At 39.6% G+C, this 18,255-nt stretch overlaps 1 protein-coding gene across 8 annotated transcripts in view; it reads left to right on the plus strand.

The window, feature by feature from the left end:
* POLK (DNA polymerase kappa) overlaps window positions 1-18,255 on the plus strand; it is a 35,940-nt gene that overhangs the window by 111 nt on the left and 17,574 nt on the right. For 2 of the 8 annotated variants that reach the window (XM_035099502.2, XM_035099496.2), the window contains exons 1-7: window positions 25-204; window positions 8,202-8,371; window positions 9,119-9,238; window positions 11,005-11,157; window positions 12,920-13,051; window positions 14,506-14,659; window positions 17,389-17,511. In XM_035099502.2, coding sequence (XP_034955393.1) covers window positions 8,237-8,371; window positions 9,119-9,238; window positions 11,005-11,157; window positions 12,920-13,051; window positions 14,506-14,659; window positions 17,389-17,511 — 817 coding nt within the window. In that variant the 5' untranslated portion in view covers window positions 25-204; window positions 8,202-8,236. Of the gene's footprint in view, window positions 1-23; window positions 7,001-8,187; window positions 8,372-9,118; window positions 9,239-11,004; window positions 11,158-12,919; window positions 13,052-14,505; window positions 14,660-17,388; window positions 17,512-18,255 lie in introns of those variants that run through there. The other 6 variants (XM_035099500.2, XM_035099497.2, XM_060280234.1 and 3 more) reach the window with 6 other exon arrangements.

The following is an 18,255-nucleotide window of genomic DNA, read 5'->3' on the forward strand; positions in this document are numbered from 1 at the left end:
GGCGCGCTGCCCTCTGGGAAACGGGGCGGGGTCGGTGGAACCAGCGAGTCGTCGCGTTCCTCGGGGCTTCTTGAGTGCTGTAGTTCTTGGGCGCGGGATTCTCAAGACGCCGGCCGTCGTCCGTTCTCTTTTCTAAAGCCTCGGGTGGTCGCCATCTTGGCGCGGCTTAATTGTTGCGGAAGCGGGGGCTGGTGAGAGACTGAGGTGTGTCTACCTGAGCTTTGCTTTCCCTTCGCCTGCTATATTGCTCTTCTCGCCTCCCCTGAAAGGGAACTTTTCTCTCCCCATTTTCTCCACACCTCGTTTAGAAACAAATGGGGGAAGGGAAGCGAAGGAGTTTCTTCTCAGCAATGGGGCAGCTGCCTGTGTAGTCACATATAGGCAGATAAACACATATAGAGGGTTTTTTAGTGGCTTCGGGCAGCCGTGCGTATGTAGTGTGTGCATAACCAACGCTTAAACCTAAGGAAGGGGAAACTGCAGTCCTTTGCAATAGCTACGTGGGAGAAATAGTTACTTCTGAGAAAACATGCACAGCAGGCTCGCTCCGTAAGAGAGAGGCAGCGACGCCTCTGTTGCCATGGTTCGTTCCCAAGTGACAGAAGCCTATTTCATATTTTTATTTATTTTACCATGGCATTTTGTGGCGCTGCTAATTGTGGGGAGATGACAAACGTGCTTGGTTTTGGACTAGACTAGAGCAGGGAAAAGCAATTTATTATTGGGGGGGGGCGGAGTGTCCAAAATCATCCTGTCTTAAGGAACCAAAATGCATCTTGTGGTATACGGTGTCCTCTTCACAGGTAGCCAATGACACAAAACATGCTTGGGGTGGCTGACAACAAACATACTAGAATCACAAGACCGTATGCAGTAATAATTAAAGCTTAGCAATCAACAATAAAAGGCAGCAACCCCCTGACCCAAAATAACTACCTGCATACAGTGGTACCTCGGTTTATGAACACAATTGGTTCCGGAAGTCTGTTCATAAACTGAAACATTCATAAACTGAAGCGAACTTTCCCATTGAAAGTAATGGAAAGTGGATTAATCTGCTCCAGACGGTCCGCGGAGTACTTAAACTAAAGCGTTCATAAACTGAGGCGAACTTTCCCATTGAAAGTAATGGAAAGTGGATTAATCCGTTCCAGACGGGTCCACAGAGTAGTCAACCTGAAGTGTACTTAACCCGAAGCATGTGTGTAATTGGTTCCGGAAGTCTTTTCATAAACTGAAGCGTTCATAAACTGAAGCGAACTTTCCCATTGAAAGTAATGGAAAGTGAATTAATCCGTTCCAGATGTGTCCGCGTCATTCGTAAACCGAAAATTCGTAAACCGAGGTATTCATAAACCGAGGTTGCACTGTATTTGATTTCCTCCAGCTAGTTTCCCGTTTCCCATTATATCTTAATCTACATTCAACAGTATAATGTAGAACAGATTAAGATATAAAGGAAAGGCGGGCAGGGGCGTAGTAAGGTGCAGTAGGTGCGATCTGCCCCGGGTGTCCCCACTGAGGGGGGTGACAAAATGGTGGGCGGCACTCACTGCGGGGCCTGCAGCGCGCTGGAGCCACACATCTTTGGCGCCCGCAGGCTCCTCGCTGTCCTCCCACTGCCCCCTGGGCGCAGCGCCCCAGGTACCCAAGAGGCTTCCACCACCACTGAAGGAGGGAACTAGATGGAGGAAATAGACTATGCAGTTACTTTTGGAAGTATAGTGGTACCTCTGGTTATGAATGCTTCTGGTTATGAACACTTCTGGTTATGAGCGCGGCTAACCTGGAAGTAGCTGAACTTTGCCCCAGGATGCAAACGGAAATCATGTGCCGGAGGCGCACGCGCAGTGGGAGGCCCCATTAGTGAAAGCACACCTCAGGTTAAGAATGGTTACAGCTTAAGAACGGACCTCCGGAACAAATTAAGTTCGTAACCAGAGGTACCAGTGTACAAGGAACCATGGAAGGAGAAGAAGGGAAGTCATTGGATGTACTGTTGTGTAATGGTGGGAAATGTATATCTGAAAATTTAATAAATAAAATTTAAACAACAAAATAACTACCTAGAAAAAGCATAAAATAGTTTGCAGTCTGGTGTTAAAAAAACTGCTTTAAAACTTCATAAAATCTTCCCCTGTTGCCAAAAAGGCTGTAAAGAAGGGACTGGAGAGGCATCTTTGCAGAGGTTTTACTCAGATGCCACTTCCAAAAAGGCTCTGTGGTAGCCCCAAGGTTCACTAGTTAAGGATATAACAGCAGAACATGTGTACCTGACTATAGCAGCAGTTCAGGCATTCCATATACAGTAAAAAAAAACCCATAAAGAGATCACTTTACTTATGGAATCTGAGCAAACTCTCCACCATACCTTGCATTTACAATATTCCAGGGAGCAAATATAATTGATTTGGGGATCTGTATGCAATTCATGGGTTTGTAGTTGCCAACTTGTTTCTACAGCAGGCACCCAACTTTTGAGACCTGAGAGCACCTTTAGAAATCTAAAAAATTGTGGCCAGCACAAAATACCCATTTCACAGAAGATTTTTTTTATGCTGAGACCCTCCAACTCCTGTCAAAAAAGAGGCAAATTTATTATGCACAACTCTAATAAAACAGACAAAAAATAGGCCACTGCCTGCCAAACAAATAACACCTCCTAAATTAAAAACTTCATTTTTTGTTTTTGTAATCTAATGGTACACCACTTTGAAACTTGGGTGTTAAACGGTATGTAAGTTGTTGAAATAAATAAGTTTTTTTTTAGAAGGGAGGGGCAGGAGTTCCATCATGCCCATACATAGACACCTACTTGGGAGTCCTATTTTCAAACTGATACTTTTATGTGGGGACAGGTGTACTCAACCAGTGGTTCTTTTAGCAAACAGGAACAGTCATGATGATCTGGCTAGTTACAACTGAAGGTTGAATTATTGGGCAACAAGTAAGCTTTGATATCAGCCAGGAATGCAGTTCTTACGTTTTCAAGGTTTATGTCAAAGGAGCAAATATAAAACATCTCATTGACTTGCACAGAAAGAGTCTGCAAACAATTAAATCAAATAATGTGTGATGGCCCCATTACAGGATATTGGATAGTAGCTCTCTTTGATACTTTTGCTCTGTCTGTAACCATCTTCCATTTTTCCTGCCCCCTTGCAACATTCTACCACTTTGCTCCTCCTGATTTCTTCCTATTATGACACACTTCTTCAGAATCTGTATTACTTATGTAAGTTAGGCTAGATTCCAAACTCTGCTTACCTGGGAGTAAGTCACTGAATTAAGTATAAATTTCTTCTGTGTATATAAGGTAGGATTGCTTTGTTGTTGTTTTAAATGTTCATTACTACAGTTCAGCGAGTTAGCCAGAGGGTTTGGGGAGCAGACACACTTGATGTGCTAGATTACAATTTTAGGAGCTGTTGGGGTTCTGTCCCCTAATTTCCCCAACATTCATGTAACATCACTGCAGTAGTTGTAGGCTAAGAGGGCAAAAAAATTAGTCAACAGCAGGAATACCATTTAGATCAGTGATCCTGGGTTAGCAGTACACAGTTTAGCTAAGTATGCATTTAAGATTATGCAAGATGAAAACTTCATAATGTCTCTTTTCACAATACCAACCTTATGCATCAAAATTTAATTGGAGCATTTTCAGTGTCAAAAAATATGAATTTTTAAAATATTTTGAATTTTGATGGATAAAGTATTTTGTTTTTAAAATCCCAATCATTTAGAATATATTGTTTTCAACAACTCAACCTGGTAGCTGCTGTGTCAAATCAATAGCCTATCTAGCCCAGCATTTTGTTCTCACAGTGGCCAGCCAGATGCCTTTAGAAAGCCCACTATTGCAAATAAATGTTACAGTTCTCCCCTATTTATGGTCCCCAGTAACTGGTATTCAGAGTCAAACTACCTCTAGTATTAAAGATAATGAATAGCCTTATTTACCAAGAATCTGCTGCAGGAATTCCATGCAGATGAGTGAGTGACCTGGTAGAATCGTGATATATTTATTTGGTCTCCATACTAGCCATGGAGCAGGAAAACCCCTTTATGCACATCTAGCACATGAACTAAATAGGCTAGTGTAAGACTTCTCTTATAGAAGTTCTTTTTATTTTATTTTAAACTATCCTGTGGATGAGAGGGCTGGTAAATATTTTTGTAGGCTACTAACTTTTGTTAGTAATTGCATTAAATGCAAGATTGCATTAAAACAAGTATTTGTAGAAGAGGAAACAGTATTACTCAAAGAAACAGGAAGATCTGGTAGCAGGGATCTTGTTGCAGAAAATAGGAATTTTGGGAATTATTTATGAAGCTTCATCTAGGGTGGATGAAGATTTGATATTATATCAAGCCTATTTTTCAATGACAGTAAAAAAACACAACACCTAGCAAACTAATAGCCTGGTCTATTGTTTTAGACATAAAATACTTTTTTTTAGTTGCATTAATAGAAACACAGCATCCACCACTTAGGGAGTAACGTCTTATGCTTGGCTTTGATCATGCTTTTGCTGGAACGATTTTGTCTTGTGTTGATAGCCACACCTAAGGAGGATGCAGACAAACTGGCGACAGTTCAGAGGAGAGTAGAAATAGATAAGAATGTGAGAAATTGGCTATAAGAAATAGGAAAGGAAGAATTGTCTGCCTTATGAAAATAGTATTAATGACAAGGTATTTTAGAAAGGTTGCCATAAGGAAGTGAAGAACAATTGTTCTCCCTTTTGCTGCCCTTTGCCTTGTTAGAAATCTTAGGATAATGTCTAGAGCAAAGTCAACAAACCAGGAATAACGTTTTGCCTATAAATGTTGCTAAATTTCTACTTTGGAGCGTTTGGAAAAACATATTTTAGGGAATATGTTTCCTGTTGCAGTATGTAACCTGACACTTGAATTCCCAATTTAATATAAATTAAGTTGCTATTTATTTATTTTTTAAACAAACCTTTGGCTGCGTACTGATGAAGAGCTGTGGGGATAATTTCCCCTTTAGCACTACAGTGGTACCTTAGTTTAATTGCAGCTTAGTTTATGAACAACTTGGATTAAGAACGCTACAAACCCGGAAGTAGGTGTTTTGGTTTGTGGACTTTGTCTTGGAAGCAGAACATGTTGAGTGTCTTCCATTTGTAAATTAAGTTCATAAACCAAGGTACCACTGTATTGTGACACACATCCAGCTTGATAACTGTAATGGGTGATGGGCAAGAGATTTGTAGTTGTGGGAGGATTACTGTTCACCCTCTGCTTCTAACTGTAGAAGCTTTCCGTGTATACGGTAGGTGGTAGCCTAGGCATGATGCCCAACAGCTTCTGATCTAGGCAAATTAATCTCTATTAATAAATAAAATAAGATAAATAAATAAAAATAGCCTTGCACAGTTCGACTGGGCCAAGTTTCCAGAAATACATGCATGACCATTTATAGGCAAACGTAGATGGAAATAATAAAATTGTTGAGTTGGAAAGAGACTACAGGGGCCATCTAGTCTAACCATTTGGCATCTTTGTGTTTCCCACAGTAACAGTAATTTGCAACACTGCCCTGGGTATATAGCTAATTGCAGGTTGGATTTACAATTTTGCCCTTGTCAATTACTGCAACTGAGCAAATTACATAATTGCTCATCTTGAAGGTGTGCACTTAGGGGGCTTTCTCTGTTCCCTCCACATCCTACACATGGTACTGGGTTGTCTGAAATTATGACAGCCAGGAAGGGCAAGTATATTGGAGGGGCTGCTGGGGAAGGGGTAGTGTATCCCTTACATTCCTCCCTCTTTCAGTTTATTTCCTTCCCAATGCCCCTCACATCAGGTCTACAGTATTTTGTTCTTACAGTAAGAATGAATAGTCCCCATTAAATTCATTGGTGTAAAATAAACTCTCCGTTAACTTCTGTGGCACAAAGCTACTGGCTGGGTTGCAGTAGCTCAGTGGCAAAGGGCTTTCAGTTCCATGACTTCAGAAATTCAAACTACTGTACTGTATGCAGATACTTTGGATACTTTTATAGCTTAAGGAGAAGAGGAGGTATACAGGCAATTGTCTGTGGATGTTACTACCATTTAGAAAACAAATGAAAAACCTATATTACATTTTGGCACGTTTCTTTGTCATAAATTACAGTTGCCCTATTTGTTGATGCTTCAACATTATCTTATTTCTAAAGCATTTTAAGCCTTGCTTTCCCTATAGCTTCAAGCTAAGATTTTCTCCGTCCACATTTGTATATGCCAAATGGTACGTTAGCCTGCTTTTTGTGTGGGTGCGAGGGAAGCCTGAAGGATTTGTATTCAAGTTGTTGTCAGCTCTGATGGAACCAAAATAATCTGAATAACCTGTCATAATTGAAAAATGCTAGCCTAGATTAATGTTATCAAAAGATCACTCTGAACTACAACCATTTGAAGGAAATTATGCCTAGAATTTCAGTTTTACTAGTCTATGATTTAAAATACTCAGTTGTACACTATAAGATATTGTGCATTACAAGCTGTGCTTAAGATGCTTACACTTGCTCTCAGTGCTAAATGAAGGCTACAACAATACATACTGTAGTTTTAGCCATTCATCTGAAAGAGCCTAAGGCAAACCAATCATCCTAAGCTCCTGAGCACATGCAAGCTAATCACACTTTCTCCTTGACATTATTACTACAGTATTTTTAAAACTGACAAGAATCTTGTGTTCCACCAGGGCTCTTAAAAATCGCAAAAGCTCTATTGAGTGGAAAGAATGCTCTTGATTGTTCCAAAGGATTTTATGAGTGGATACAAACAGTGCCTCTCTAGTAGGATTCTTGTATTTAGGAGCCCAGATATAGATGGAGGTGGTTTGATGATCCTTAAGCTTTGGTGAATGCCTTTTGCTGAATTGAATTTCACTTTAATAGTTAGCTAAAATCTGCTTTAAGGATACCTCTTTATAAAATAAAGATTAGTACTGCACTTGAAGAAAACTCAAAGAATTTGATTACAGGTAGGTAGCCGTGTTGGTCTGGGTCGAAGTAAAATAAAAAAATTCCTTCAGTAGCACCTTAAAGACCAACTAAGTTTTTATTTTGGTATGAGCTTTCGTGTGCATGCACACGAAAGCTCATACCAAAATAAAAACTTAGTTGGTCTTTAAGGTGCTACTGAAGGAATTTTTTTATTTTACTTCAAAGAATTTGAATTCATTAGAATGAAGAATTTGATAGGATAAAATTTAGTATAAACATTATTAAATAACATAATCATAACTGAACTTTACCAACTTTGGTAGTATAGAAAATATGCCTGTGCTCTGTGTTGTTACCATAGAAATTTAGCAGATTGAAATTCATGTACTGAAAATCTTCCAATGCAGTTGACTTATTTTTCCTATTTTTATTTTTATCTTATGGGCTATGGTTCTAAAGGTGTGTACAATCCATTCAAAAAGTAACATAAATCTATAATAATATGAAGTACAGTTATTTACATTATACTGTATACTGTAAAGGTGAATCTTGGCAGCACCCTGAGGATACGAGACACGCTTCTTCTGCTTCGTAGTTGGGTAGAAGGTGAAAAGGGTGCTTAGTAGTTGCATTGTGTGACAGGAGGATGTTGCAGGAAGTTACCATGGGGTGGTTTGTGTGCAGGGGATTGCAAAAAAGGAGTGGGGAGAGGAAGCATGAAGATGGGGGCTGAAGGTGAAAAGGGGTGCAAAGCAGGGCTGCAGAATAGAATAGAAGTGGCTTCATATATGGGACTGGGAAGTTGAAAAGCAAGCTTGGTAGTTGCATGGCGTGGGAAGGGGAAACTCTAGACTCTAGAGGAATAGGGGAATAGCAGGGGGCTGGCAAATGGAGTGAGCGGGAGTCCAGCTCCTAATGAGTGCTGTAGAACCTAACCATTACAGCACTGAATACACTTTTGAGCATTCATAGAGCAGCAGTAGTCACTATTTCACACCCACAATTCTTTGTAGCAAGGCTGTCTCCTGATATTAATAACTGCTCACCACAGCTGAATAGGAGGGAAGAAAGGGCCAGACTTCAGACAACTGATAGCTCTGCTGAGACTGCCACAGTAGCAGAAGAGTTGCCACAGCCACATGGGCCACATAAAAAGGTTTCCCTCTCTTGTACTATAGCATTATGATGTGATAATGTCAGTAGTACATGTAGCAGAATTATGCAGTTTGTTTTTTTCAGGGCAAGAACTGAGAATCTGTTCACTTGGTTGTGCAATGGAAAATGCAGATAAAGGCAATGCTTCTCCCAGAGAGGGACTTCTGCTTAGACTGGGCCTCAATGATAACAAAGCTGGAATGCAGGGGCTGGATAAGGAGAAGATCAACAAAATCATAATGGAAGCTTCCAAGGTTTGTTTGTATAAACTCTCACAAATGCCTTAGCTATTCACAGGTATTGATTACATTCAATAAAAACTGTAGGGTTTTTACTAGCATGCTTTATTGTTTAGTGAAGAAGGTAAGGTATCCGCCACATCCATTTTTTGTGATGTGTATCTGTGATTAAGGGACTATGTCTGCAGGCAAGTACTGACTCATCTTTAATCTCTGTGCAGTGCTTATCAAATTTTAGGCACGCTGTAAATTAAAATGAAGCTGAATTATTATTTCTAATCAGTGTGACATGCCAAATAATTAATTGCTTTTTTAAAATTGCTGCCTTCTGTGCAAATTTCGAATATTGTGCATGTAACACAGATGTAATGTTGCAATGCCTATGAAATGTTGTGTTTGGTAACATTATGCTAGCCTAGTGCAATATTTATAACATTTTACCATGTTGCTCAGTGGCTTATCAAAAGTAACGCATCATCACACAAACAAAATGTGTATGCAGATTAATATTCAGGCAGCATCTTTTGCATCTTCATATAATTTTTATTGAGTGACTCCACTTCCACCTTCATTTGCTGCTAACTGCTGTGATGTCTGGCATCCTGAAAGCTGGTGTAACAAATACTGGGGCTAACTAAATTTTTAAAATGTGTTTTTAATGTTCTCTACAACTTAAAAATAATTATGTAAGGATTATATCAAACTGCACTAGACTGGATAAGGCTAATGATGGATATTAAATAATTTAAATCTATTTTGCAGGGTTCTAAATTTTATGAAAATGAGCTGAAAAAGGATCAACAAGTTAATGAGCGAATTGAAAAAATCCTGAAATTAAAAAGTAAAGTAACAGACCAACAGCTTATGAAAGCACAGATAAAGGTAATATGTATAAAATTGATTCATTTAGGAGAGGAAAGTATTTTTAGGCAACCCACCCATGGTATTAGCCTGATATATAAACATGCAGTTAAGATTGCTTTTGACAAAGCATTACCACTTAAATAAATAGAGGCTTGTTTGATAAACCTGAATGATATGTGAAGCAATCTCTTGACCAAACTAAATGTGCATACCTCTGAAGTGCCTCAACTCGTCTTTCAAGTCTGCTAACCTTCAGCTTTAATGCTCTCAGAAGCTATTGTTGAATTTCTATTCTTGTCATTGTGGGAGTGAGGAATGAGGTCAGTACTACATACCTTCCCAGCAATCTTGACCCTTGACTGAGGAAAGAAAATCTGTAAATATCAGTGGTTTAGATACAGAAAAAATATATTCAAATTTAGGCTATTTTATTTTATTTATTATGCAGTGTTGGGAGCTCTTTGGAATTGGATTTAATATAATGATTTGGTAGTTCAAAAGGAAAACAGAATAGAAAAACTCTGGGAGGAATTTATATTATTGTTCCTCCTTACTTCAAAAGCTATACATATCTGTGATTATATTCAATATCTTATGCTCATATTCATAAATATATGTTATATATTATCAACAAGTAGATTTATGTATAAATCACCCAAAGTCCATGATAGGAAAAGGAGGGTTCCCGCCCCTCAGCTGAGCAAGCCCCAAGTTCCCTGCTGCTCACCCGCGGGACCTCAGGGCTTCTTTGTAAGGTTCTTCTGGGGGGCAGGAATGCTTGCGCTTGAGGCATTGGGGCTTGCTCAGCTGGGTGGGTGGGAGCTGTTTAAAGATAGCGGGTGAAACCACCACTGCTACCAGTGGCCCAATGCTGAAAGCGGCATTGGCAGCAGAGGGACTCAGAAGCAGCGTCGGTTTCACCCACGATGTACCGCCAGGTGAAGCTGCCATCATGCCGGTCCTGGATGATATATCAATATACCACCACGGTCTAATTCAGATGCATGGCTTATATTCATAGGGAGCCGTGTGTGTAGTATTGTAGGCCCAATGTTGTGGAACTCCCTTTCCGTTGAGGTCAGATAGGCCCTCTTCCTGTTGAAGTTCTGCCTACTGCAGCCTTCTTTGTTTCTGGAGGCATTTTAGATGAAGCTTTAACCCCCCCTCCTTCTGTACTGTATTTCTTGTACACTGCTTAGAGACTATATTGTAGCTAAGCATTACATAAATTGCTTAAATAAATAAAATAAAATAGCCATACTAAGTTTATATTAGAGTTTCATATGATTTACTCTGAGCCCTTCTTTCCCCCATACACAGAGTGCAAGATTGGTACCACAGTTACCATTTTCCCATGCCACGATAAACAACAAAAAGTAGCATAGAAGCCACGTGGTGGTTGCTTTGTAAGACAAACCTCAGTGACTTGGGACATTGATTAGAAGCTGTAATGTCATTTATTCCACATCATTGCAAACTGAATGATTTGTAATGGCATGGGGAGGTCATGAAGCAAGGCCCATTATGTCTTTACATTGTTTATCTTTGTGTGTAAAGCAGTCCTAAAATAGTTAATGTCTAAAGTGCCAAAGCTATTCTTATAGTCTTGGCCAAATCAGATACTGTTTTCCCGCACAGCAAGATTACCAAAATATCTTTTCTATTTGTCTCTGTATATTATATTATATTACTTTCCTTTAGAGTGTTATATTGATAAAAATCATTGTATGCCACAAGAAAAGTTATCTAATTTTATCTAATTGTATATATTTACTTATGTGCAGATGGATAAGCTTGCAATGAAGTTAGATCAGAGCCGTGATCTTAGCTGTACTATTGTACACATTGACATGGATGCCTTTTATGCAGCTGTTGAACTGAGAGACAATCCTGAATTGAGGGACAAGCCCATAGCAGTGGGATCAATGAGTATGCTGGTATGGTGGAACATAACATTTGCTACAATTCTCTCTCCCCCCCCCCGATATGTCCAACTAGCTTGTTTCTAAAGAGATATTCAAGCTGTTTGTTTATTACATTTTAATCTCACATTTTCCCTCAGTAATTTTAAGGCAGCATGCATGGTTCTCTCACCACCATTTATTTTCGTGAAAACCCAGTAGAGTAAGTTAGGCAAGAGATAGTGACTCACCTAAGGCAGGTGGGGATTTGAACCTGGCAATGTACGTAATACTGGCTTAAAACATAGCTAGGTAAGTCACTCTTTTTCTTAATTTGGACTGCTGCTTGGGGGGAAAACACATCAAAACACAGTGTTTCCTAAGGAAGAAAAAGACAGATACAGGATAGGCGTGGATTTTGGCAAATGTCATGTGTATACCACTTCCCAAACCGGTGGTGGGAGTACACTGAATGCATAATCAAGAGTGTGTATACAGCCATAGACAAACAATCTAACTGCATCAGGGGTAATAAACCCTTTTTCAGCCTGAGTACTACAAATCTTTCTGGGTAACCTTCCAAAGGCCAGAAGACATTTGTGGGTGGGGCCGGTGGCAAAAGTGGGCAGAGCAACAAATATCACTTTTATATGGTGGGTTTAGTCGGACACGACTAGACAACTAAACAACAACAAAGTTTCTATACAAAGCCACATGCCTCTGTTAGTCCTCCAGCTGGACAAACAAGAGGCATGTTCAAGGGCACATTTCATCCAGGCCAAAATACTAAAGGTACAAAATAGATTCTGTGAGGAATGTGGCCTTGGGAGGAGTCTGAGAGCCAAACAGAGGGGCATGGAGGACCACATTTGGTACTTAGGAATGAGGTTTCCCATACTGGCTCAATATATTGGTATATTTAGGTACACTTGCCCCCTTTGAGCTTATATTGAACCACTGGTTGGAACTGCTGCATTTCTGGAGTGGAACTTACCTAGGCCAGATCCTAAGATACTAACAGAATATTTCTTAAAATGCTTAGTTAGATCTCCAGGTCAGCTGCAAATAGCCATCTTTTTTCTTTTGCCCTAATTTTGGCGATTCTACATTTGCCCAGGGACTCAGCTATACAGCTGCAAATAAGATGTTTTAAATGTGTGGTAAAGTGCAATATATTAATGTGACACTAGATGGTGAAGGTGAGCAATGCAAAAAATTAATGAATTTTTCAAAATGTTTTTTTAAAAAGCATTTTCACAATGTTTTTTAAATACCGGTATATGTGTAGATTCCACCCAGGTATGGTCATGTGTCATATGTCAAAAGATACACTTCATCACATATTATAGGGGGCAGTTTTCATATTTAACTAGTAATTGATGTCTTATAGATATAACGAGACTTAAGCATACAGTGGTGCCTCGCTTAATGAACGAATGAATGAATTAATGAAGACGAAATTTTCGCTTAAAGAAATGATTTTTCTAGCGGAGGTTGCCTCGCTAGACGAATTCGTTTTACGAAAAATTCGTCTAGCGAATCGCGGTTTCCCATAGGAATGCATTGAAATTCAATTAATGCGTTCCTATGGGCAAAAAGAAAATTCAAAAAAATTCAATGCATTCCTATGGGATTCACTAGACGAATTTTTCGTTATAAGAATAGACCCGTGGAACGAATTAAATTCGTCTAGCGAGGCACCACTGTACCTAATTAGTTACTGTATTCTGACTGCAATGTACAAGCCATTTAAAATGGCTTCAGTGCATGATTTTAAAGTATGTGTTGTCTTTTTAAGTCCACTTCAAATTATCATGCTAGAAGATTTGGGGTACGTGCAGCCATGCCTGGGTTTATTGCCAAGAAACTCTGCCCACATCTTACTATAGTGCCATTAAACTTTAAGAAATATGAAGAAGTAAGTAAAGAGGTACGTAATTTCTTTCCACAGCAGAATGCACATACATTTAGAGTGCAATCCTAACCCCACTTACCCAAGAGTAAGCCCCATTCAATTCAGTGGGACTTGCTTCTGAGTAGACATGGTTAGGATATCAGCTGATTTTATTTGGTTACATGTGTTCCTTGAACTGCAAATGGTGATTGTTAAGCTTCATGCTTTAATTAATTAATTTTGTTAATTTTGAAAAAGTAAAGTGTTAAAAATGCCATTATAGTTTGATAAACGTAATAGTTTTGTGGGGCACACACAGGTGCCACTGTGGTCTAAACCACTGAGCCTCTTGGGCTTGCTGATCGGAAGGTCAGCGGTTCAAATCCGCATGATGGTGGTGAGCTCCCGTTGCTCCGTCCCAGCTTCTACCATTCTAGCAGTTTGAAAGCATACCAGTGCAAGTAGATAAACAGGTACTGCTGTGGCGGGAAGATAAAACGGCATTTCTGTGTGCTCTAACACTCGTCATGGTGTCCCATTGCACCAGAAGCAGTTTAGTCATGCTAGCCACATAACCCGGAAAGCTGTCTGTGGACAAATGCCGGCTCCCTTGGCCTGAAGTGAGATGAGCACCATACCTCATAGTCTCCATTGAGTGGACTTAACCGTCCAGGGGGTCATTTACCTTATTTTTTTTAACCAAGTAATCAAGGAGGAGGGAAAGGTACTTCTTCCTTCCCCATGATTGGGTGAATTCCTTCTAACAGACCTAGCCTTAAGACAAGCATCCCCAAACTTCGGCCCTCCAGATGTTTTGGACTACAATTCCCATCTTCCCCCAACCACTGGTCCTGTTAGCTAGGGATCATGGGAGTTGTAGGCCAAAACATCTGGAGGACCGCAGTTTGGGGGATGCCTACCTTAAGATAAGGAAATTTATTTCCTCAATTAGCACCTCCTAATAATGTTGTATTGAATAGCATTCTCATTTGAGATTATCATTCTTTTCTGTCAACCTATATAAACTCTTAGAAGAAATGGGTGCTTACTTAACATACCGCTATTCTCTCTTTAAATGTAAGGAAACCATTTTCTTCCTTTTAAATTTGAAGAAAATTGGTTTTGATTTTGCAAGTAGCAAAATTCAACAAGTATCTCTCACTTTATCTTTGGTGTATAAATCTCATCTTAAAAAGAGGTTCACACACAGTAAAATAATTACATTCACACATTTGTGTAAATAACTTTACATTTGTTTCTAGCGCCATTGCTCTAACTGTGAACCATATGCAGTACAAATTTGGAACATCAATAAATTATTTATGATTTAAAATTCTTCTAGTATTGATCAATCGTAATGGAATTTTAAAAGAATGAATGATACAGTGTTGGTATTGACTAAATGCATGGTACTTCAAATGATTTTTTAAAATTTTGTTTTTTGCTATAGCAGCACAACTTTACATTTTTTAAATATTATATTTACCAAGGTTAGGGAAATACTTGCTGAATATGATTCCCACTTTATGCCCATGGGGCTTGATGAAGCCTACTTGAACATAACAGAGTACTTGGAAGAAAGAAAGAACTGGCCTGAAGACAAAAGGGAGCATTTCATCAAAACATACAACTCTGCTCTAAATGGTAAGCAATTATCTGGAACTGCCAGACCAAAAGAACAATTTACCTTGCTTTTATATTATGACTTGCTAAGTCAGGAAATAATGTGGCTAAATATCAGTTGTAATTATTAGCTGCTTGCTAATAATGTAATGCTAATCTTGAAGCAATTTAGTGGAAACACTTTAGGAAATCACCAATGAAGTTTCCTTTTTAATATTGCAATTGTAATTAAACCTAGTGGAATTAATGTTTCCTGAAGTGGGGAGTTGCAGCCATCGTTAAAAGAGCAATAGTTTGCTGACAAGTCTCATGGTGTTACCGTATTTTTCGCTCCTTAAGACACACTTTTGTAAGGGGAAATTCTGTGCATCTTATGGAGCGAATGCATGGTCCCTGGAGCTGGATCGCCCAGGGGCGAAAAGCAGATTGTGCTTTTTTTTTTTAATAGGAAGAGCTAAAGGCTAATAAGAAGGAAAGAGGCAGTTGAAAAGAACCTGCTCAGCAGCTGATTGCAAGAGATCTGGGAGGGAGATAAGGGACACTAGCTCCCTTCCAGGCCCCGCCCCCTTGCCCAGGCCTTCATTGTTGAATGTTCTGCAGAAGGAGGCTGCAGCGACATGTGACTGGCTGATTAGATTATCTGTCTGGAAACTGCAGAAATAGCTACCTTTCTTAAAGAAGCTGCAGATTTTTTTTCCCTTTGCAAGGTAAGCTCAGCAACTTTGAGCTGATGCTCAAAAATATGGAGCTTTCCCCCTTTGAAAAAAAGCTGCTCAACTGAGCTGATCCACCCAAAAACGGGGCTTTTCCCATTTGCAAAAGAAGCTGCACAACTTTCAGCTGATGCTCAAAAAACCGGAGCTTTCCCCCTTTCCTCCTCTAAAAATTAGGTGTGTCTTTTGGTCAGGTGCGTCTTATGGAGCGAAAAATACGGTAAATGTTCAGGGTATCACTTTTTCAAAACAGTGTTGGCACCCAAGTGAACACTGCATAGAAGCAAATGTCACAACCCCCATCCAGAGCAGCTGCCTGGGCTCTGACTTCAGTTCAGATGTTGCAGGCCTGGCCAGATTAATAAATCCAGCAGCAGCAGGAGGAGGAGATGCTGGAAACTGATACAATCCCCCAGCACTATGACCAGACCTAGGAGTATTGGACTGTGAGATTTTGAGTCACAGCCCTTTGAATTGCAAATTACAGAGTCTGTACCCTTGAAGCTTTTGTTCCTTAGGAAACATCCATCTCCACACTAGGGACTTTGCACATCCCCATTTTGACCTGTCAACACAGTCATTGAACCTGTAGGGAATTGGTTGAGAGAATGAGAAATATTAGGCTCCAGGCCAAAGGTCTCCTCCTTTAAGATATTAAACTCCTCAACGAAGGAGCAGAGTCTGGGAGAAGTAAATCTGGCGCTGGAGGAATACAAAGCTTCGGTCCAGTCCTAGATTTCATTGGAGCAAGTTGCTCACATGCTTCTCTTCAGTGCTGCAGCTGTCAGGCCCCACATTGCCCTATGAACTTCTTATCAAAGTTGAGACAAGTAGTAAGCTATGGATCAATAGTCTGATGTCACAGTCTGGAATTCCAAGTGAATTCTTGATGCTATTCTGCCTGAGATTCCCCATTTCATTTCAGTTGGTGGCATAATTTATTCAGAAGAGGTTATTTTCTAACTGCATTCTTGCTGAGCATTGACCAAGTGTTTAATAATTACCAGGGTGACACTCCAACTGTATACAATGTATCATATTGCCCAACAGCTTCAGTTGTAACTGATGAGCAGGTGCTCAATCAATATTTACACAGTTTTCTTACAACAGTTACACTGGTCAAAATAATTGAGAAGCATGTTATTATGTAAACTACTCCAGTGTTTTTGTGAGCCACTTTGAGCATAGTTTAGCTAGGGAAAGCAACGTACAGATGCATGATGATGCTTTTTTGATATGTGGGCTTGGAGTGAATCCTATTGTGAACCTGAACTGAAAGTGACTAATACCATATAAGAAGTAAATGCTGAAAGGGTTTATTTTTTATCTAAAGAAGTATTATCTATGTAAATGTACACAGTTTAATCTGCATTTTTTATGTTGCTCATTTAAATGTAGTAAACATACTCCTGTGTTTGGGCAGTAGCAGGACTTAGTTTTTCCAGCCTTGGGGTAATTGGCAGTACAGTTACAGGTAGGTAGCCGTGTTGGTCTGAGTCGAAGCAAAATAAAAAATTTCCTTCAGTAGCACCTTAAAGACCAACTAAGTTTTTATTTTGGTATGAGCTTTCGTGTGCATGCACACTTCGTCAGATACACTGAAACAGAATATAAATAAGGGTCTGGTTGATTCTGTTTCAGTGTATCTGACGAAGTGTGCATGCACATGAAAGCTCATACCAAAATAAAAACTTAGTTGGTCTTTAAGGTGCTACTGAAGGAAATTTTTTATTTGGCAGTACAGTAATAACAATGAGTTTTATTGTGTTGTTTGTAAAAAATGTTTACAAGAGCTTGGAAAATGGAGAGAAAAGGAAGGTGACATTGACTTTTTGTGTAAGGGAACTAGCAAATGAGATTAGTTTTGCTTATAGAATTCTGATAGCTTCTGACCCTTTTTATTCTGAGGCAAGCAGAATATAGCAACATGTGATGAATCAAATTTGAGTGAAGATACACATGACTGTTCACCAGTCTTGTTTGATGATGATATTCTGATGTATAAGCAGATTGTTCACCCTTCTCTGCTGCACCTAGAGCAACAACACCAACAGTCAACAACTCAGATAAAGCCAGTTGTCTTTGGAGCATCAGCTGAGGAAGTGGTGGAGGAAATTCGCTTTAGGATTGAACAAAAAACAAGACTTACTGCCAGTGCTGGTAAACAAATGTATATTTATATTATTAGAAATACTACTTCTTCAGTACATCTCAAGAGTTTAAAAGTAGATTCACAAGATCCTTCTTATGTGAAGAAATGCACAGGTTCTGTTTACAGAAAAAAATAACTGACTTGCTAAAACTGCTGTATCAGAGTCATGTGCTCATCCTCAAGAAATGAAAGTCCTGAACTCTTCAGGCTTTAATCAACATCATAGAAGCCTTGCTATTAAACTTGGTCTACTCTGTAATGGCATACAAAGTGGTATACAGTGGAACCTCGGTTTATGAACACCTCAGTTTACAAATTTTCAGTTTACGAACGCCGCAGACCCATCTGGAACGGATAAATTCACTTTCCATTACTTTCAATGGGAAAGTTCGCTTCAGTTTATGAACGCTTCAGTTTATGAACAGACTTCCAGAACCAATTACACCCATGCTTCGGGTTAAGTACGCTTCAGGTTGAGTACTCCGCGGACCCGTCTGGAACGGATTAATCCACTTTCCATTACTTTCAGTGGGAAACTTCGTTTCAGTTTATGAACGCTTCAGTTTAAGTACTCCGCGGACCGTCTGGAACAGATTAATCCACTTTCCATTACTTCCAATGGGAAAAGTTCGCTTCAGTTTATGAACGCTTCAGTTTATGAACAGACTTCTGGAACCAATTGTGTTCATAAACCGAGGTACCACTGAAGTGGGGTGAGTGGGTGGGCCCCGGCCCCGGGCACATTTTTTTGA

Source organism: Zootoca vivipara, chromosome 11, assembly GCF_963506605.1.
Source record: "Zootoca vivipara chromosome 11, rZooViv1.1, whole genome shotgun sequence".
NCBI lineage: Eukaryota > Metazoa > Chordata > Lepidosauria > Squamata > Lacertidae > Zootoca > Zootoca vivipara.